Source organism: Mus musculus, chromosome 17 (assembly GCF_000001635.26).
Source record: "Mus musculus strain C57BL/6J chromosome 17, GRCm38.p6 C57BL/6J".
NCBI classification, from domain to species: domain Eukaryota; kingdom Metazoa; phylum Chordata; class Mammalia; order Rodentia; family Muridae; genus Mus; species Mus musculus.
In genome coordinates, this window is record NC_000083.6 from 78,400,977 (window position 1) to 78,423,898 (window position 22,922).

Below are 22,922 nucleotides of genomic sequence, written 5' to 3' on the forward strand. Positions count from 1 at the left end.
GCAAATCAGAGTCTAAGCAATTACACTGACCGTTTGGGATCTTGGGAACTAAGAAGCTCTGGTGGGTGCATACAAGTAGGGGTGAGTAGATAAAGTCACTCAGCTGAGAAGAAAAATGTATCCTTTTTTTATGTGTATAAATCGAGCATCCCACGAGTACTACTATGCCAAGACTGAAATGAAGCTGGCCTGAGGAAAAGAACAAACCCAGAACCAGGGAAGGGACACAGACAGACAAGCAACCATTGCAGGGTTCTGGGGAAAGAGCTGGTCTGAAAGCATCAAACGAAATGCTTGTTCGATCCTCCATGCCTCCTCGCATGAATCTGGCTGCAGATCAGGAGGATGAGAGGAGGGACAGTCCACGGAAGTCACTTCAGTTCTTCCTCAGCACTCCAAAGCACGGGAGAGCCAGGAGGCCATTGCTGAAGCCCTAATGCCTGCACCTCGCAATGAGACTGGATGAGCTGCAGGGAAGGACTTAGGTCATACAGTGCAAATGAGTTTACTGCATGGACTTTAATCCAACGTAACTGCTAGCTTTCCAGAATGAAGAAAGAGGACAAAGGTGACCCCCCCCCCCTGCCAAGAACCCAGGGGAAACACAGCTGTCCCCATGTACAAGCCAAGGAGTTGGATTTTAACACTGGCCTACAAAGCTCTGAGAAGTTGAATTCCACTGTCTAAGCCATCTCGTCTGAGGAACGTTTTAGGAATGCTAGGTAACTGACACATATTTCTCCTATCTTATCCTATATCAGGACTGGATTTTGGATTTAGTACTCCAGCAATGCTAAGGGCTTATCTACAGAGCTGTGGCCAAATCACATCAGAGGAAAAAAATGTAGCGTGTCAGAGAACCTTCCAAAGGTTACAAAGAAGCCACAAAACACAAAGGAATTAAGACAGCCCAGCCTCAGACCTCTGGTCAAACCACAGTACAATCCCAGATCATAACGGGATCCCACCCAGCAGGGAGGCAGGCCTGGCAATAATCACAATGCATCAGCTGCCAGGCTCAGAGCCACCCCGTGCTGGGTATGGCTATTCAGAACCTCTTCGTGACAGCCAACCACATGGTAGTTACAGTCCAGTGCTGTCATATACAAACACAGATCCAAGTCTAAGAAAATCTCACTTCCCAAATTTCTTCAAAGCTACATCAAAGACAACTGTTTGTAAACTTAGGAATTCTTTTCAGTAAACACATTACTATCTTGCTTTTTATGAGCTAAATAAACTTTCTCTCCCCCAAAAACGCATGCTGAAGTCTTAACCCACAGTCCTGCAGGATATCCCAGCATTTGGAATATTTACAGAGATGACTAAGTAAAAAGGAGGCACAAGGCTGGTCCTCGATCCAACGTGACCTGTGTCTTACAGGAAGACGAAGAAGCGTGGGTCACTGGTATGTACGGAAGGAAGGAAGGCTGGAGAAAGGATGGGCACTCACAGGCCAGGGGTGGGGGGTGGGGTGGGGGCCTTGGGAGGGACACACCCTTAACCTTAGACCTGAAGCTTGTCAGAACAACCAGGAAATAAACTCAGGCTGTGGAAGCAACCCTGTCTGCAGAAAATTCTCCCTAAAGCAAACTAATCCAGAGCTTAAACAAAATACAGCAGAGCCCTGAAGAATGGCCGAAGTATGTGCAGAGAACTATATGGCCAGAGGGGCTGAGAAAATCAAAGCTCTCAGGAAATGGTGACATTCTATGTTAGATGTAGACAGAAGGCACGGACACTGATGTAAGGAGGTCTCTTACGCTCTTCATAGCTGCTCATGCTAGACCTCTTGAGAGTCTGAATCTCCTGGGAGAGCATAGAGAGCCGGTCTGACTGTGTGGGGGTCTCGTCGTCTTCTGGGTCTGGTGACTCCTGCATCATTTCTTCAATTTCTTCAATCACCTTCCAAAACACGTATATGGCTGTTAATCACATAAACTAGCGAGGAAAGCCCCAATTGTGCCGAGTACTTACCAGACTACCCGATCAGAGAGAGGGGAAATGCCTACTATGTGTAGGAAGTACATGTAAAAGTGAATACAGCTTATGGAATTTACAATATACGAACACAAAATTACATAGAATATGAAATGGTATATCTATTTCAATTCAGCAGACCCTAGCACATCTTTATATGTCTGAAAAAAGAAATGTGCCATACCTTACTCAGACCCAGATCAGTTATAGTTGAAAAATACAGGAAAATGTACTATATATCACACACATGTGCTCAGCATCAATGTAATCTACATTAGCCAAAACTTTGACATAAAACTTATAAAACTTAACATACATAAAAATATTCACAGATAAGGCAGGAAGTTAGCTCTCTAGCAGTAAAAGAATTTCATTTATTAACTCAGTGAAGGACAAAGGGAAACCTTCGAGGAGAAGGAAGCCTCGAAAAATGCACATGGCTTTGATTACACAGTGACCTACTGTCATACCCACTATGACTCAAGCCTTACAACTCTGCCTTGTCTGATTCCAGTCTGAGAGAGAAAATGAAGTAGGAACTGTAAGGAAAGAGAGAGCGACTCACTACTTAAAGGGCGGGGGGATTGTTGGGAGGGCATTTAAACATTAAGAATCATTTAAAAATACAGTTCAATGGTGATATAAAACACCATGTGTTTATCTGAAAGATTCTAGGAATCAAAAGGCCAACCCAAGAGGGCCTGTGCTGAGAAGCAAGGAAGCCTCCCCACACAGAGACTCAAACAGTACAATGAGACATTCCAGGAGGCTACAGGAGCCGACTCTACGTCTTAAGGCAGAAACAACGTGGTATCCAGCAGATTCCTTGAGGACTGAGACTGCTCAGGGTCACACCTTTTTCTGAATTGTCATGACTTCCATAGATAGTGTTAGCTTTCTCCTTAGCACCACAGTTGTCTAAGCTTAGAACAATCCAACCACAACCGTAATCAGGGAATCAGAGGGACATTCCTCCTGTGTACACGTACTCCTCTGACCTTGCCATAACGTATCTCCTTACTGACCTTCCCTTCCCTGCCTAAAAATAAAAGGTGACAGAGTGCACAGCCCGCGCAGCCCACGCAGCCACCGTCACACTCTAACAACAGTGCAGAGGCAGGAGGAGTGCTCAGACAATGAATAACGGGGCTGACTCAACGGGTTTCAAGATAAGGTTGATATTACTACTGCACCCCACAGGTATAAGGTTAGCTTCTTTCTAAGGATATAACAGACACTTCTATTATGTTAAAATTCTTACCAGGGGATCTACAAAAACAAGCCTGGTGGGACCAGGCATAGCAGCTCAAGTCTTTGATTCAAGCATTCAGGAGGCAGAGGCAGGTGGGTTTCTGTAGTTTGAGACCACCTTGGTCTGCAAAGGGAGTTCCAGGCCACCCAGGGTATATAAGGAGACCTTGCCTCAAAACAAACAAAAATACCAACTCAAATACTCCAATTCACTCATATTTGGGTAACCTTGTAGAAAGTAGACACTTGTTAAGTTTTTTTTTTTAATTTCAGTTTAAACACTAACCCTCCATTAGTTCCTTGTAATCAATCACAGGTGGTGACCAGCCTGGAAATCTTCCCAAGTCACTAAATATCATCTTCCTTGGACAGCACAAACCTTGTTTCACCTCCCCATTGAAGAGTCAAGGTCAAGCTAGCATTAACCACACAGTCTAAGGAAGCGAGGACGTCTGACAAGCGTCGTTTGCTGCCATAGTGAGTACGGCACGGCTCTCAGCCCCAGGCTTCCACTCCATACCTGGTCTGCAGTGAAGAGAGGCTCTTCGTTGACACAGGAGACAATGATCGAATGCATGTCCAACTGCTCCCTCAGCTCCTCCTCATCCGAGGCGTCAAAGAGCAAGCCGTCGTTCATCTAAAAAGAGAAGTAACCCCATTTAAAAGTAAGTCCTGCCCATGGGACGACGTTTCTGGGTCTACGAGACAACAGGAAAGCTCATGTAGTAGAGCTACTCCTTGGAAAGGGAGAGTTGGTGGGCACCCAGACACACAGCACATTGCAGACTCCCCAGCAGCAGGAAGTGCAGTAGAGGACAAACTTTAAAATGACAGCTGCTGCATGCACCCCATGGTCTGACACAAACAGATCTTTCTTCCAGAAGAAACAGCAACAAGGGCAGTATTAAAACTGACACTTACATAGAAGAAAAACTACAATATGTATTAGCAAACCATAAGTCATGGAGGGAAGAGAAGGTAGCATCAAGGACACGGTTAACAAACAGGCATATGTTAAGATTTACCAAGCTATCTACAAACTACTTTCTAACTCAGAGCAAAAGTGATGGACATCCTGGTAGGCAGGACCTGTCTTGTGAGACACCCTGAGCTTCCCAGATGACCATCCAGAAGAAGAAAGACCATCTCTAGGTTCCTAAAATACCTTTAAGCCTAACTATGCTGGAGAGCCTCCAATCACCTTGGAGCCATTATCTACCTGAGCTCTGTGTACAGGAGGCTGACCATATGGACCCGATCAAAGGACGCCCTTGACTTCTGGCTTTCAGATGGGTTACACATCACTGATGGACACAGGGAGACTGCAAAGTGAGAAGGAGAGTGCTGGGCACCCATCCTGCTGTCTTCCTCTCTGCCAGAATGCCATTTGTCAGCTCTGGCTCTGTACCAAAGGCCACAGCTCTTGTCAAGCAGACTTCTTCTCAGCTAATCTCTACAGATTCTAAGAACTTCTCTGTCTTCCCTTTCATCTCAGGGCTGCTAAAGTACCAATAACTGTAACCGTTCCTGGAGTACTGTATCATCCAGGAGCTGTTGCCTTGCCTGGGATACTATTCATTAATTAACTGTAGCCATGCCTAGGGTATACTGTTCATCCAGGAGCTGTAGCCATGCCTGAGTACTGCATCTCCCAGGAGCTGTAGCCATGCCTGAGTACTGCATCTCCCAGGAGCGGTAGCCATGCCTGAGTACTGCATCTCCCAGGAGCTGTAGCCATGCCTGAGTACTGCATCTCCCAGGAGCTGTAGCCATGCCTGGGATACTTCTCATCCAGGAGCTGTAGCCATGCCTGGGTACTGCATCTTCCAGAAGCTATAGCCATGCCTGGGATACTTCTCATCCAGGAGCTATAGCCATGCCTGGGTACTGTATCATGCCTAGTCAGTTTCTCTTACACCTACCCAGCCCAATATAAACAACCCCTCTAAAGAATCCTGGGAGTTTTGTATCAATATCAACTACAAAAGCTACCTGGGGAGGACTCAACAGAGTCAAGGAACTAGTCTAAGTAACTGGCTATGAATCATCCACCTACTGTCACGTGACTTAGAACTCTATTCTCCAAGAAGAATTAGCACACGATGAGAACAAAGCAGACAGGAAAGACTATGAAAGAAGAAACCATACCATTATATTACATAGTATATCATTAAAAATGATGTATTAATTAATTACTATATAATATTATATGAAAGGCCAAGCAACTGTAACCTTAAAATTTAAGTAAATAAAAATCTTTAATATCCAAATGTTCTAAAGTCAGAAGCTTTCTGAGTAGCTTCATGATATAACCAGGGGAAATTCCTCATATGACCTCAGTGTGAGGCTGTGCTCAAAACACATGCACACCAAAAATATTAAAAATGCCCCCAGACTATATAGATAAATAAATCAATGCTGTAATCATATTTACACTTGGGTCCCACCTCTGAATCTCATTATATACTCACAAATATTCCAATTTAAAAAAAAAATCCAAAATCTAAAAACAAGCATTTTGGATATAGAACACTCAACCATTTATAAATATTTTAGCAAAACTAAATTATCAGGTTTTAGGCAGACCTGGCAGCATGACCTGTAAAGCCAACAACAGGCTGAGACAGGAGGATCTCAGTTCAAAGCCTGTCTAGGCAACCTAGTAACACCCTGTATCAAATGCAAATTACAAAATGGTTAGGAATCTGGCTCACAACCTGCTTGAAGCCCAAGGTTCAACCCCCAGTGCTGGCAAGAGGGGAGGTTTATCTGGAAAAGCGATTTTATTTACTCGTGCATGGGATATATTTAAGCTGTAGAATACAATGGACCGGATGCAGGTCTCTCGAGCCTTCCCAGTTCCTAACGCAAGAGTTTCGGGAGCTTTCAGATGAATGTCAGCCAGAATAAAGCCAGTGAATGAAACGGGCTTAGGAAGGGTCCCCTGGCATGGGCTTAGGAAGGTCCCCTGGCATGCTGACTGCCCACAGGAGCCCGGGGAAGACCTCTGCTCTCCAGGTCTGCCGTCAGCACAGGCCGCAATTGTCTGCTGACCCTCAGGGACAGTGTACCTCCTCTTACAACTTCTCACAGCTTCACAGGCCAGGAAAGTTCTGGCACTGAGACTAAGGACTCACATACAGACACACAGACACACAGACAGCCAGACACACACACAGACACGCATACACATGCACATGCTGTGAAATTTCAGAACACTGTATGTAAAAGACAAAAGCAAAGTAGCAGAAGAAGAAGAATCAGGAATTAATATATCATTTGAATTTAGAACAGCAACAATTAATGCCAGAAAACAATCAATGCAATTTTCCTGTTTGTTTAAAAAAAAAAAAAAAAAAAAGTCATCCTGGAATGTAATGTCCAGCCAATTTAACAACTAGGTGGAAGCTAAAAAGAAAGACTTTTTTAGATGTGCAGTATTCCAAGAATTTACCTTTTCTGCACCTATTCTCAGAAAGATACCCACAAGAGAATGGAGAGGAAACAAACACAAGGTCAGAGATAACGCTGCGTAAAGGTCATTCTGCAATGACACAGGAAAGAGAACTCCCCAGAGGGTGTGTGGGAAGGGAAGCTGAGAGTGACTGACCCTGACCGGTTCACACTGGAACAGCCCGCACAAGCATCAAGAATCATGAGAAGACACTGTCAGACCTCTCAGGGCCAAAAATTCACCACCCTCTTTTAACCTGAGACATTTTCACATGGCTCTAGGTGTATATAAAATAAGTATGCAAATCAAACATCTACTGACAGTAAAACACTTTCCACTTATTAAAAATGAAGGCAAATTTACATACTAGTGAGGCAAGTGTACATATTTGTTTTTACATAACGAACTAAATCTTGTGTGAAAATTGGATACCCTAAGGCCCAAAATACCTTCAACACTTTTCAGACTCAATCAGGACTTTGAGTTTTATAATCCTCAATGCTAAGAATGCCAAGTATATAGTACAAATTAGCAGAAGTATATGTGGGGCCATGTCAGAGACGATTGGAGACCCTGTTCTAATCCTAAGGCAAATTCGTGGAACAATTTTTGCTGGGATTCAAGTCAGCAACTCAAACAATAGTCATTAAAGTGCAAAAGTCTACCTCATTACAACCCAAATCCAGATACACGGAGGTGATGCCTGCACAGCTGAGAGTGAGAACGGGAAAACAGCCCGTGCTTGGCTTCTGTGGTCAAACACTATGTTTCTGTAAGACCAGACAACTGTGTGTGTGCAGTGAAAGCGTTACAGTGCGTGTTTTACTCCAACAGTCTCGATCCTGAGCCAAGGCGGTTCAGGTGGCATTAGTCAGTACTTGGTGGTATGTGCAGGGCAAAGTGCACACGCTGTGTGTTCAGAAACAAGGCTGTAATGAAGTCACACAGTGCAGCCAGTGAATGATCCAGAAGCCACTAATTGGTTTTGGGTGTGTTCCGAAACTGTTTGCTGTAGCCAGACTTCTTTCAATCCCCACTCACCCAGCACCATTTGGATGGAGCCTGACCCACAGCTTCAGAAGCTGGTCCAGAGACCACGTGACTGAAGTACTGTTTACGACCCTTTAAGGCTGACTGACAAGTGGCTGGAAGTCACTGTGCCACACACAGAAATGTCAAGATGAACTTAACCTGGGATTCTGACAGGATCCTGCTGGGAGGATGGAGGAAGGAAAGGCTGTGTGGCGGTTAGAGTCTGACGGTGATCAGTAAGAGAGCCACTTCATCCTCTAGAAAGGTCAGTGCACAAAGTCTAACAGTGAAAATGAGACTGAATGAAAAGGTTGCAGCTGAAGGAGCTGGACGTCGTGGCACAGACACCCAGGATGAAGGGCAAGAGCTACCTCAGCCCCACAGTACCAGCTCCCAAATCCAGATGACAGTTTTGTCTTTATGGACGTAATTTCAGGAGCCAGGCAGTGGTGGCGCATGCCTTCAATCCCAGCACTTGGGAGGCTGAGGTAGGCAGAGCTCTGAGTCTGAGGGTAGCCTGGTCTACACAGAGTGAGTTTCAGAATACCCAGAGCTACACAGGGAAAGCCTGTCTTGGGGGTGGGGGAGAGACAAAAAATATAATTTCAGTAAAAGAATCGTCAAAGACTAGGCTCTTCATGAGGGGGTGCTAGATTGCAAGGCCACAGAAACAAAGGGGGAGGGTAAGGTCATAACGTGATCATAACAGCATAAGATGACACGCATGGTCTAGAAGTTGTCATTAGAATTTTACACTTCAAAGTCATCTGCCCCTTCATCCTTCCTTGTTGTACCCTGAACACCAGAATTTTGTTTTCTATTTCTTCTCTGGCTTATAAATGAAGTTTTAATTTTTAAAATTACTATTAAGGGATATATTATCATAGTCTTTCTCTTTCTTCTCTTAAAGACATCAAGATGTGCTAGAAAAAAAAAAAAACTCCCTCTTGCACCAGGCATGGTAGCGCACACCTCCAATTCCAGCAGTTGGGAGGCAGAGGCAGAAGGACCAGCAATTCAAGATCATCTTCAGCTAAGTGGCAAATTCAATGTCAACCTGGGCTATGTGACACCTCATCCAGAGAGGAAGATGAAGGAGGAGGAAGAGAGGATTACAGTCCTCTTGGGCACAAGAAGGAATGGGAAGATTCACAAGAGACTCGAAGCCAAAATGGCAGAGAAGCATCCCATTGCACAAGCACCCCAAGGAAGAAAACTCAATGAGAACAGGCTCCAAACACATCAACACCACATAACTCAATTTCCATGACAACAGAAATAATGATCCCAGATCATCTTTCCAGAGAGGGAACCAGGCCCACTCCCCACAGAGAAGAAGCAGGCCAGCCAACACTGCAAGTGCTGAGGCCTTTGAAAGCTAACTTTGGCTGACATGGGTTCATTAGTCACCCTCACATCAGGCACAATGTGCCTTTTGGAGCCAAGCATTCTCTCCCTCCTCCCTCCGTCCAGTGCCCGGGTTAGACACAGAGCTGATCCTACTGGTTCCCTGCCTTAAACTGCACACACAGCAGATGGAAAAACTATGCCCATGTAAGAATGTGGAATATGCCAGACTCTAGAAAAGACCCAACAAATACAGAAACGCGTGTCATGACTGCCAATGGAAGAAAGGAAATAATTAAATCTAACTGTTTTTTTTTTTCCTGAGTACTGTTTTTAATACAAAACAAAACAAATTACTCTCTTACTCTTAGGGGGGAGGGGAAATGCCCTTATAGACCCCATTTTATGACTAGCATAATCAAAAGAGTGCTTCCAAAAGGTAAATTTTACATTACTCAGTCATGGAAAGAATACTGCACTGCACCTAAATAACACCACTTTCCCAAGAGCAACATAATTATCCTGATAAAATTCTTCAGGAACTCCATGCATACGGCGATCTTTCTGGGGAGTGAAGTTCTAATTCAGTTGTATTTAACAGGAGTAGCCACAGCAAGATACATGAATGACTGGCTGATTATCACGTGTCTTTCCAGGTAAAGCTTTTACATTCAGTATTCCTATTAAAGGGTGAGGCTTAACTGGTCACTAGTATAGCTATAGCATTTCTCTGGCATTCCAAACAACGGCCAAAGCAAAACAAAAATGACTGGAGTTACAGAGCAAGAACAAGACAAGACACATTTCATTCAGTGAGGTTGGATCAGAGTGCTTGACTCCTGGTGTTGCTTCCTTTTTCAAACTACAAGATGAACTGTTCGAGGTTCCTCTTTTAAAATGTTAATGAGAAAATATATTCATGGACCCTTTCAATAAAAAAAAAAAAAATTAAAACAAGGCAAAATTTCCATTACGATCTCTGACTTTACGGTTTTAAAAACAAGGTAATTCACTCATTTATTTTCTGCACAAATGGACAACCCTGCACTCACCAAGTGCCAGGCAGAGAGGGTTACCAGGAAGTCACAATCTAATAACAGACTCAGAAACAGGATTAATAAGAAGCAAGGTGGTGATCTGAAAGACACACAGACAAAGCTCTGTGGGGACTCTGCTCCCTGATGTCCCAGGAGGCATCAAGGCTAGACTCTGCAGGCCAGGAAACAAGCCCTGTAAAAGTTCACATCTCTCCAGGGGTCTCCAATCTCTCCACAGGAGTGTGCTTTCTTCCCTGCAAGAATTTAGGACAGGGATCTGTCTGCCAGGGAGGCTGTAGGTGGAGAGATTCTCTCCCATCTGAGAGGCCGGATTAAGTGTCCTTTAAAGATCCTGTCAACTCTAAAATTGTATCATTCCATGAGCTCAGCAGAGGCTAAAACAGTAATAAGGAGCTTCAGCGAGGGAGGGGAACTTGGACAAAGCCCCAAAGGACAGTTAGGCCCTAAATAAACAGAAGCTGGAGCAAAAGCTATTTAGCTCTGGTCCCCTAGAGTAAATGTGTGGCAGGTCAGTCTGCAAAGCTTAAAGGGTTAATGACAGGAACCAACAGTAAGATTGGTTATCCACGAGAATTCTGGGAAACCGAATCAGAATTCCATATTCCACTAGACATTGAAAGCAGCAGGCTTTTTCAAGTCACATATTTAAGAAAATCATTTCATGAGACATTAACAATACTATTTAACCTACTGACAGCCCACAGCATTGCACTCCATATCGCACAATTGCACTTAATGAACTAGATCGTGCCAGGGGATCTGCCATGAGCGTACATTGTTCTCCGAAGAACTTAAAACAATGTGAAACTGAAATTTAAATAATGTGGCTATGTTCCTCACCAGCTTTTAAACAAATTTAACTCTGCGAGCAACTACTTCAAGTCTTCCTCTATCTTCTTCTGCCCCCCTAGTCATGGAAGCGCTGTATCCTCATAGTATCTTCATCTGGCATTACCAGGATGGATATGGATTAAAAAGCCGAAAATCAGCAAAAGGACGAGCATTTGGGTAGCAAAGTGGGGGGACACAAGCTTGAGAGCCTGAATTCAGATCCACAGCTCCCACAGCAAAAGCCAGGCATTAAATCCCCGTGCTGGGGAGGGAGAAACAGGATGACTGTGGATTGTTGGTCAGTCAGCCTAGCTGAATTAGTGAGCTCTAGATTCAGAAGAGACCATACTGTTAAAAATAAAGTAGAAAATGACTGGGGAATACCTGAGGCCAAACTCCTGATAAAGCCACACACACACACACACACACACACACACACACACATGCTTATGCATGCTCGTGCACACTCTCACACACACACACACACATACTCCAGAGTGTATATATCGATATATGTGCATGAAACGTCAAGAATAGAACTGTCTTTTAATGGTTCCACAACATTCACAAAAATGTATGCCAAGCTCAGCCTCACTAAATCACATAAAGTTAACTCCCTGAGGATATTCGAATATCCCAATGTATTAAACAGAGGGCAGGGCTCTCATCATATCCCAATTTCCACTCTATAAGCAGAAAAGAACGAAGATCGGTGGTGACAGAATTTAGCAGCCATGCAAAAAGGAACACATGAAGGACAGTCAGACTGTGCTAGCAAAGGGACAGCAGTGGAGACACGACAGCAAGAGTGGGCCAACCTAAGCGCTTGACAAGAGGAGGCAGCTCCACAACCTGGCACTAAGAGCTGCTCCCGCTCCTGTCCCACTATCAGCACCAGCAGCACAGCCAGCCACTCTGATCCAGCCCCACTTACCCCTTTCTCCGAGAGGTTCAGAGTAAGCAAATGCAAGGTCCTTGTATGGGACGACTTCCAGTCTACAGGCATGACATTCCCATAGTTATCTGTCAGGGCATTCCAAATCCTTAAACAGAAGAAAACAGCAATCAGGAAAAAGTACCACTCCACGCGGCTTTAGTTCAAAATCCAGTACCATAGTAAGCTGGGTGTGGTTGCGCACGCCTTTAACCCCAGCACTTGGGAGGCAGAGGCAGGCGGATTTCTGAGTTTGAGGCCAGCCTGGTCTACAGAGTGAGTTCCAGGACAGCCAGGACTACACAGAGAAACCCTGTCTCGAAAAAAAAAAAAAAAAAAAAAAAGAATAAAATAAATAGAAGGTACAATCGACCAATGTAGAGTCATGAGAAATCATACAAATCATACAATTGGACTGTCAACGACATCTTGTTTATGAAATAAAAAAGAGAGGAAGAAAGAAAGAAGAGCCAGGCAGTGGTAGCACACGCCTTTAGTCCCAGCACTTGGGAGGCAGAGGCAGGCGGATTTCTGAGTTTGAGGCCAGCCTGGTCTACAAAGTGAGTTCCAGGACAGCCAGGGCTACACAGAGAAACCCTGTCTTGAAAAACCAAAAAAAAAAAAAAGAAGGAAGAGAGAGAGGGAGGGAGGGAGGGAGGGAGGGAGGGAGGGAGGGAGGGAGGGAGGGAAAAAGGAAGGAAAGAAGGAAGGACTCTCTTAAACACAGCCACTAATACTTCCATTGTACTATGTGCAGTATACTATTCAAAGTTTATAGGGCACATACACAGAGAATGACAGAGCACACAGACACACAAAAAGTAACTAAATGTAGAAAATCAAAATCAAACAAACAAAAAAGCAAGCAGTATAGATAGAAGGAGACAGAGGAGGACTTCACTTATCCTCAAAAACAACATTAGAAGCAGAAACCTTTACTATCCCCATTTTGCAGTAAAGAGCCACCAAGCAGGGGAAATCTCAGCACTGTCTCCAGAAACACAAAGCGATACACTATGCTCTCCAAAGAGATGCTGCATTTTTTGGAGAAAGGATTTAGTCTCAAAGTGAGAGAAAGATTTACGATCTGATCTGACTGTAACAGGAGCGGCTGAGGCTGAGGCTGAGGCTGGGGCATGGGAAGAATGAGGGATCTGCTATGCACAGGCAGGTTACACAGTCAATGCAATCGCCCCGCTTCTCCTTCTCCTGCCCTGCCATAAAACACAGCTGAGACAGAAAAGAAACACCTTATTCAGCTCTACCTGAGTATCAACTCAGACAAACTACACTGAGAAAAATTACAAACCACGGTGAACAAAGACAGCAAACTTCACGATAAAATTCACGTTTGGGTACCAAAATAATAATCAACACAGCAAAATAAATACAGTGTTTTATGAAAAAAAAAACAGCCAAGTTCAATAAGCTGATATTTAATTAAAGTAAATGAAGTTACACACCACATATCTGAGTACTTACTGGGAAACTACACTAATGTCATTATTTCTTAAGTTAAATTTTGTGACATGTATCTAGTTGTACATAGTAAGTCATGAAATATTTGTACAAGACTGTCAGTAATCAGGATACAAACAATCCTAGCAAGGGCAAAAATGTAACAATGTAAGTTTAAAACTGGAAAAGCAACATACTTGATTCAATAAACAGATCCTGTGCTTAAGAATAGAAGCTGCCAGAAGTATAACATCCCAAGGGATGTGTAGCTTCCAAACCCAGATCAGCCACACAAAGCGGGGTCTATCCCTCTACAGATCTCCCCTGGGCAGGACTCAGATTGCCTCCCTGTTGGCAAAACCTGCTATCGTCTAGTGTCAAGGAACTAGAGTTGGAGACAAGGTTGTCTGTCTACTTGCTGAGTTTGGCCATCATGGGCCCCAACTTTTCAAATACTAACATGTAAATGAATGACAAGAAGAAATAAGAAGGGAAAGGACCATGAGTGCTCCTAGGTGTGGTAGAGTGGGGTCACTGTAGATATGTGGGAGAGCATAGGCAGGGGCAGAGGCAGAGACATCGGGGAGACTACAGAGACATCATGACCCTGAGCTGGGCCATGTCATGGGGGGGGGGGGGGGCCGGCGGAGAGACAGAGGACCAGCTGCAGCAGCCAGATGGCCCAAAGGTCCAAAGAGAGCAGGTAACCAAAATGGTTGGGTTATACAGGGAAGAGCAGCCTCATCTCCTGGGCTGGAGAGTTCAGGGTTAGGGGCAGGGTATGCCAGCCATGAGGGTTCTATAATGGACTGAGGGACACAGGGAAAGCCTGGCAGCCAGTGTCTACTTTGGTATCTTAATGGTCACCTCAGCCTTTTGTCCCAGGTTGGAAACCTGACATTGACTACATACCTAACACTGGCCAAGGTCACAGAATATTCTAATAGGTGAGGAGTCCCAGGTTTGAAAGGGTTTTATCTGTTGGTCACATCCTTCTTAAAAGAGGCCAGAAGATAAAGACAGTGGAGTAGCTCTCCCAGAAGGAGTAGCTGTGGGTTCCAGAGTCCAAGAAAAAAAAGAGAACAACAAGCAAGCCTCTCTCTGCCGTCATCTTTATCATAAGATATTACAACCTGTCATAAATAGCTGCTAAGAGAGCTCCCTATGGAGTCAAAGTCCCAGGGACAGTGGCTCTCCTAGAGCAGATAAGTACAATCCATACGGACAGAAACTGAAACCAAAACTCAAGGGAGTCAAGTAAAAGACCCAAGTCATGGCAGCAAATGGGCAAAGGGGTTCTCTAACCACTGAAACAGGTTACAGTTGACCCCACAAAGCAAATGTATACAAGAGAGAGGACACAGAAGAAGTGAGCCCTAGCTCTCTGAAAAGATCGTTTACACATTCCCAATTCAGGAGACATGCACTCTCCCCAACACACCACCTACTAAAAACCACTGTCAAGGGCAACTTGGGCTACAAACGAAGGGGAAAGGCTAGAATACTTGCCTAGCATGCATGTGCCCTGGGGTTAAGTCCCAACACCACAGAAAACTGGGTGTGTTAGTGTACACCTTTAATCTCACCACGCAAGAGACCAAGGCAGAAAGATGGAGGTTCAAGGTCATCCTCACTACAAAATGAGTTTGAGGCTAGCCTGAGCTACATGAGACTCCAAATGGAGGGAAAAGGGTAATAAAATAAAACCAGGCTTAGCAGCTTATGCATATAATTTTAGCACAAGAAGGGCAGCAGGAAGACCAGGAGTTCAAGGTCAGCCTGAACTGCAAAGCAAGTTCAAGGCCAGCATGGGCTGCAAGACACAAAACAGGAAAAGCAACAAAATAGTTTAGATTTTACAGCCACCTAACTCTGAAGCACAGGCTAAAATAAACTTTCCAGAAAGTCCAGCTGAACCCAAAATAGGTCTTCTCTAAGAATCCTGGTACAAGCTACACTCACTCATCTGTTTTAAGTAAAGTACTCATAAATATAAATTTAAAAATCCTGAATGTGCAGTAAGTCTCAATAATTCAAGTCTATAAATCTACATAGAGGAAGCCATCTGCTCTTTGGGGAAAATCTACAAAAGTCACCTTTTGCTGTGCACCGCATGCTTATCTCTGCATTTAAACTCCCACCATACACTTATACCTCCACTGCCCTTGAGGAGAACATGGCTAGTCACCCATGTTAGCATAGGTCCTCTCTCTCTGCTCTCTCTTGGTAAATTTCCTAATTCCTTGAGAAATTAAAACTCTTTAATGCCATGAATCTTATCATAGTTCAAGAATTCCTCCCATGGTTTTGGTGCCTAAAGATACCGGGCATCAAGCAAGACCAATGACCCCGGAGACCTGGGATCTGTAAAAAAAAAAAAAAAAAAAAAAGAGAGAGAGAGAGAGAGAGAGAGAGAGAGAGAAGCTGACTGTACAAGTGGTCTGACTCCAAGGATGCGTCTGACAGGCTTGCTTTACCCGTCCACAATCACACAAGTACTCACACAAAATTATTAAGATGTAATAAAAAATGCTGTTGTTTCAATTCTCCTCACTAACATGTAGTGTCTCCGGCCACCATTGTGTTCCCAATGTTCTGGAAACGGGTCCTACCCATCACCTTCCAAGAGGGCCAGTACTCTTAGGGTCTCCACTCACCCTGCAAACAAAACACTCGAGCTCACTGGCTCGCACCATTCTTTTGGCTAGATTTTCACGAAAAGATGCGGTACATAATTACAACTCTCGTGTAAACAAACAATAATTGGGTTTAAAAGTGTCTGAATAAAGCGCTTTCATCAACCCCTGTGAATGTCATCACACTGAAGCTAATCACAGAGAAAACGGGAGCCATTGCTGCTGTGCACTGGTCTTCTGGATACACTATTAGATATCATTAGTAAGGGCTACCATTTACTTTTTGCCTCTGTGACAGTTTGTTCTTGTGGGCCCAAGAGACTTCTATAACTTCAATGGTAACTCACACCTCTGCACTCTGCCTAACTCCCAGATCTCCATCAAGGATTCAGTTAGCGGCTATAAAGTCTTCATTCGGACATCCCCTTTGAAATCTCCCGTATCCGGTACAAATACCTATCAAAGTACTCATTACACTCGGAAAACATGTGCTTAACCAACCTATGTCCCATCCCACTTTGTGTCCTACTTGAGAGGAGCAATGCCCACTTCGGCATCCCCAGTGCCAGGCCCCATGACAGGGGCTTTAAGAAAAGCGAGTTGAATGAATGAACTGAGCCACACGTGCCCCAGGAGGCAGGGTCTCCACAAGGAAGCACACAGGGGTCTGCAGGAGGGTTCAAGGGGAAGGAAGGCAGGGCAACAGCGGGCATTTAAACTCCAGGGCCAGGCCGGCAGCCCCGGGGCGGGGCTCAGAGCGACCGAGGAAGAAGGAGGGCGCGGGGCGGGGCCTGTGGGGACTCCCGGCTGCGGCGGGGGCAGGGCGAGGTTGGGGCCGCTCCCGCCCGCCCGCCCGCTCCGGGGCCCGCACTCACTCGTCCCCTTGCAGGAGGCTGCACTCCGTGATGGGCCGCACGGCCGCCCGTGGGGGCTCGGCCTCCGACGTGGGGCGGAAGCACAGGCTCAGCTTCTCCTCCAGGCTGGAAGCCAGCGCCGGGAAGCTGTCGCCGCCCGCGTGTGCCCCCGCGCCAGCCTCCGGGCTCGCGTTACAGTTCTCCTGTTCCTGGACACTCCCGGCCGGCTCCTGGAACTCATAGAAATCCTGCCAGTCCCCGTCAGCCGCCATCGCGCCCGCTGCCGGCGCCCCGCCCCGGTCAGACAGCCACGCCCTGTCGCTTCCAGGCCACGCCCCAACGGTGCCCGCCCACTTGAGGCCACGCCCCTTGTCCTCCAGCTCTTGGTTGAGCGGAGACCCAAGCTGACTTTAAAGTCTTCCCTTCCTGAGTCTTCTGGAAGACCTTAACCGAGTTGAGTCACTTCCGATGTTCTTGAGCATTTAGAAACAACTTCCCTCAGTGTCCCTGTCTAAAAGTGGCTAAAAGGAAGACTTCTTTAAACCTACTTACTGTCAGATTTTTGCCCCATAGGAACATTTCTAACACTCCATCTAGATTGACAAGATTTACTGGGAAATGTTTGCTTGGTACCAAAATCCATTCCACAAATACATCTCTCCCATGTGCAAAACGCATGCTTGCTAATAATTATGTGAGTGAATATGCTCAAAGTACTTAGAAAATGCCTCAACAATAAATACTCACCTGCTTGCTATGCATGGTCACTTCTTCATTACTGTAGCCCGACCTTTAAAATTTAATGAAAATTAAATCTTGTAAAAGCATGGCTGAGGTATGGAAAGCTTTCTTTTCATAGACCTAGCTTCTTATTTGTTTGTTTATTTGCAAAATAAAATTATCCATGAAGGTAAAGAGCAGTGATTGTTGTATGCCATATACACTGTACCCTGAAGATGGCTAGGATTATAGTTTTATCACATGCATTTAACTACAACAAAAATCAAGGAAAGTAGGCAGATGCAGTAAATGCCCAATAATAGACAGAATCATTATTCCTTCAAATGTGTCATTCAGGTGGGTGAAACATCTTTCAATAATATATTATAAAATGTTATAAAACAGAGGAGCAATGCAGCTGGGGAAGAGGGGGAAGGGGGTAACTGGGAGGAGTTGAGGGAGGGGGAACTGCAGTCAAAGGGATTGTATGAGAGAAAAGTACATTTTAAAAGGGAATATATATGTATATATATATATATATACATATATAGTGTCTACTCAGGAATTGTATAAAAATTTATTGGGCAACTCAATCCAGTGAGCTCGTTTTATATATAATTAAATACAAAATGCCCAATGAATTTCCTTGCAAACAATACCTGCCCCTCCTTGGGTAAAAGGAAGTGTTAAGTGGTAGAATGTAAGAAGACATTCAACAGGAGACCCATTTCTGCCATGTTGTGGTACCATGCTCTTCCACCCAGCCTTTCTCTAGACTCTTTGACTCAGCCTTTCTTAGAAACTACCCAGTTTCAAGTTTCTGTTCCCTCGCCCCTTCACTCAGTATGTCCTGTCAGCACTTCTTCTCCTTCCTGACAGGCTGCTCCCTTCAGCTAACTTCTAGCTTGAACCAAAGCACCAGCTTCGGGTTTACACAGTCCATCACCAGGGGCCCCCTGAGGAGGAAGCCGGCCTCCTTTATCACTCCATAGAGCCTAATTTTGTACGTTGGCTTCACTCAAACTTATCTACTTTATACCTATTTTACTTCCTACCAGCTCCTAGAGACCTTTATGAAAATGATCATGTGTGAAGGAGTTTCCTCACTTGATAGATTAAGAAAGGTTAGTTTGTACATGTGCCAGTGGTAGTTAAAGAAAATTAGGCCATGAATTTAGGGGCCGGGGGAGCTGAGAGGGAAAAGATTTTTGTAAAGTTTTAACTTAAACTAAATTTTGAAAGAAAGAAAAGTTATCTGAGAAAAACAATTTCAAGCACTTATATTCAAAACTAGAGAAGATGGAAAACCAGCTTTAGGATGCGTTAAATAATGTGTCACACAAATGCTGACAATGGCAACATCTCAGCCGTACAGTGCAGTGCAGTCAAATTCCTACATATCAAAAAATGGAAAAGTATATCATGTAACATGTAAATCACCTAAACATATAATTAATCTGAAAATACAGAACCGAAGAAAGAAAATACTGAGTGTTCACCGAGCCTGAAGCATGGAGCCTGTGTGCAGCTGTGCTAGGTCATGCTTATGGGCTAGGTCATGCTTATGGGTTAGGTCATGCTTATGGGCTAGGTCATGCTTATAGGTTAGGTCATGCTTATGGGCTAGGTCATGCTTATGGGCTGTGCTTGTGTAGCCTGGGGTTCTTGGAGGACTCCCATCAGTGGGAATGGGGTGTGGTGTCTCTGACTCCTTTACCTCCTCTTAAGATGCTTGTCCTCCTACTAGGATGCCTCATCCAGCCTTGATGTGAAGGTTTGTGCCTCTTCTTGCATCTTCAGTTGATATCCCTGGGAAGCCTGCTCCCTTCTGATGGAAAACAGAGGAGCAATGGAACCGGGGAACATATATGTGTGTGTGTGTGTGTGTGTGTGTGTGTGTGTGTAGTCTACTTGTCAAAGTATCATGCTTGGCAAATGCTAAAAGCTCATTAAGCAACAGATAAGGTCTATAAAGGAAATTTTCTAGTGAAAAACTCAGAAAGAGGTTCTTTTAGTAGTTACGAAATACTTGAGTTAGTTGAACAAAGGGGAGGTCTGGAGACAGGGCATCAGAGGGGACACCAGTGGGTGTGGAGGAGAAATACACTGAAGTTTATTTAGTAAGTATGAAAAGACAGAGACACACAAATCAACAACAACAACCAACAGAGAAGAAAAATAAAAACAGAAAGAACAGAAATCTATATTGACCCATGAATTTAAGGAGAAAAAAAATGTGTTTGCTTGTCAAAAAGGAAAAGGTGACTTCTTTTGATTTGATTTCCTGTTTTAAAAAGACTTTTGAGCAGACCACACACAAAGAAACCATTATTTTTAAGGGGTTGGAAATGATAATTACCCTGATTTGATTATCACAAATTGTAAGCATTTATCAAGTTACATTTTACCCCATAAGTATGTGTTAAGTATTGTATGTTGGACTGTGGACTACACACGATCCAAAATCTGTTAATAAACAACATTTCATTCTGGTTATTCAAATTTGTCAGGGGGAGTCTTTGGTGAACAGCTACACTTTGCATTTTAATGATTGAGTGGAGGTTTCATTAAACCTGAGCCATAGCAGACGGCCACCATAAGGAGCCGGGATGACTGGCTATAGCTTCATCCTCCACAAGATACCAGAACAGCTAGGAAGGTGGCTACTCTGAGGACATATCTGAGTATGTCCTGTGTTATCAAATGCTGTTCTCTGAATGACATCTACAATGTAACATTGGTGGCGGTTCGTCATCCGACCTTAAAATTTGTTAACTCTTATTTTACCTCTGAAGTGAATCCATATTTCACACTACCGTGATATAAATTAACTTCACTGCACAGTGATGCACCATTAATAACATAGACCATTGGCATTGGTGCGGTTGAGTTTTCAGAGCAACATCAGAGGCTATAACTCTGAGAAGGAATTCAATGGAAATAGGGCATCTTTAGCTGTCAAAAGACTGACCATCATGGGGGACAGGGTGGTGAGAAATGAGTTTCTTCTAAATTGTATTGAGTACAAAGACAAATGGACACTGAGTGACAGTTCAGTAACAGCGGAGGTCTGGAGACAGGTAGCATCAAAGGAGACAACAGTCTAGGAGAAACTGATAACTCCGAGGAGTCTGCAGCAGAAGAGACTCCAGGAGGCTGGGATTGCATCCCTACAAGGTCAGGGGATGCTCTTCAGTGGAAGAGTGTACTTTGGATCTGATATAATTACTTATTTATTATACACATCATTGTACTTGATAAATGTACTTGGAACTATATATTTAATTATAGAAATATTTGAAATTTTCTACAGTATCAGGATAAGGCAATTGTATTACCCAGCAATATCCCACAAAGCCCACGAGAGCTGTCCCTCAAAATTTACTCTGATGAGCATGATAGAAAAAAAAACATATTAATTGAGGTACTTTACTCCTTTGGGATTTTCTCCTACAACCTTGCTGTCTCCCTCCTAAGTTTTGATGTTCAAGAATTTTACAAAATTTCTTGCTATTTTTTTAAAGACAAGATTTGCTATATAACTGGGGAGAAAATGAGGATAAAGATAAAAATAGCTAGTCTACATGTAAAATAATTTTAGTTTTTCACATTTTTTTTACTTTGTGTGTATATGTTGTGTATGCATGCGTGTGGCCACAAGTGCCACAGGACACACATGTAAATGTCAGAAGACAGTTTGTAGGGGTTGGTTTTTTCCTGTCCTGTGAGTTTTGAGCCTTGAGCTCACATCGTTGAGCTTGGCTACAAGCATCTTTACCTGCTAAGCCATCTTATTGGCCCCTAAGACAAAATTTTAAATGATCTATTTATTTCATGTGCATTAATGTTTTGTCTGTGTGGGGGGTACTGGATCCCTTGGAATTTAAGTTACAGACATTTGTGAGTTGCCATGTGAGTGCTGGGTATCAAACCTGGGTCCTCTGGAAGAGCAGCCAGTGTTGTTCTGATTTTTTTGTTTTTTGTTTTTTGGGTGTTTTTTGTTGTTGTTGTTTTTCGAGACAGGGTTTCTCTGTGTAGCCCTGGCTGTCCTGAAACTCACTCTGTAGACCAGGCTGGCCTCGAACTCAGAAATCTGCCTGCCTCTGCCTCCCAAGTACTGGGATTAAAGGCGTGTGCCACCACTGCCTGGCTCAGCTAGTGTTTTTAACTGCTGAGCCATTTCCTCAGTCCCCCCTAACATAATTTTATAAAGCTATAAGTTTAATAGAATACTTTTTTACCATTTGCCTTTTAAAATATGTCAGTGCTTTTGACAGCAAAAAGAGCTAAAAATCAATAAAGCTGCATCAAAATAGCCTCTTTAAATGTTTTGAACCCAAACGGACATACTATTGAAGCCAGGCAGGAATCGAATCCACAAGAGCTAAACAAAGTGGACTGTTAAGATAATTGTTTGTGTAATTTAAGCAAACAAGTAATTACTCAATTTTCTGCTCAATTTGACTAGGATAGACACAGAAGTCGCTAACTGTTTCTAATTAAGTAATAAAGGGTTAAAGCTAGGGGACTTGTAAAGTCCTTGTTATGTAATTTAAAGAAAGAAACCTTAGTCTTCTCTGGTGTTGTGCAGAGTGACTTGCAACCTTGAGAGACTTGATTTGCTGTTTGGAAAAGAAAATCGGTGTGACTCTGAAGTCTCACAGGATGGGGGACCTTCAAAGTCCTGAATTAGCACCAGACCCTGAATTTTACTGTTCACCTCTATGACCCCCGTGGGGTTCCAGGGGCTCCTGCCACTTGAGTTGTGTTTTTAGACACCTACACCAGAGGGTGAGTAGATGCTGGAATGAGCAAACATTCTCTCGGAAGCATCTACCCAGGCAGCCGGCGAACCTCAGCAGCAGACATTTTCTCTCTCGTTGTAGACAGATCTGCATCCCTTAAAACTCGATGCAGAATCTCGCAGCCGAGATACCTCAGATCATGGCTGTACTTGGAGGTACCATTTTAGTGGTGATTAAGGTAGAGTGAAGCCTTTAAGGAGGCCATAGTCCAATCTGCCTTTATTCAGAAGACAGCGTTTGGGTCTGCAGATAAGCCCCAGGGGTGCACAGGCGCAGAAGACGGCCACATAGACACACCGTGTGATGGGCGTACTGAAGCCTTGTTAGCCCCGCTCACACTTTGGTCTTGAACTTTCAGCTTTCAGAAATAGGGAAAATACTTTGTTGCTGTGTAAGCCACACCCTATTTTGTCATCTCAGCCTTGGCAGAGTAATGCTAATCCATCTTCCACAGCCACCACAATGGCTTCAGGAAGTGCCCCCGCAAGGTGCCTTGCAAGTTCGGGATGGAGACAATTCCGTTTTTCTGCCTAGTCTTGTTGGCAGCCCTGGGAAGATCTCG

At 44.1% G+C, this 22,922-nt stretch overlaps 1 protein-coding gene across 5 annotated transcripts in view; it reads right to left on the reverse strand.

Moving 5' to 3' along the window:
* Fez2 (fasciculation and elongation protein zeta 2 (zygin II)) overlaps window positions 1-17,176 on the reverse strand; it is a 48,941-nt gene extending 31,765 nt beyond the window's left edge. For all 5 annotated transcript variants that reach the window (NM_001285949.1, NM_001285946.1, NM_199448.3 and 2 more), the window contains exons 1-4: window positions 16,857-17,176; window positions 11,888-11,996; window positions 3,752-3,868; window positions 1,764-1,905 (exon numbers count right to left, since the gene is read on the reverse strand). In NM_001285949.1, the coding sequence (NP_001272878.1) occupies window positions 1,764-1,905; window positions 3,752-3,868; window positions 11,888-11,996; window positions 16,857-17,107 (619 nt within the window). In that variant the 5' untranslated portion in view covers window positions 17,108-17,176. The remainder of the gene's footprint in view (window positions 1-1,763; window positions 1,906-3,751; window positions 3,869-11,887; window positions 11,997-16,856) is intronic.
* Between the last annotated feature and the right edge of the window lie 5,746 nt (window positions 17,177-22,922).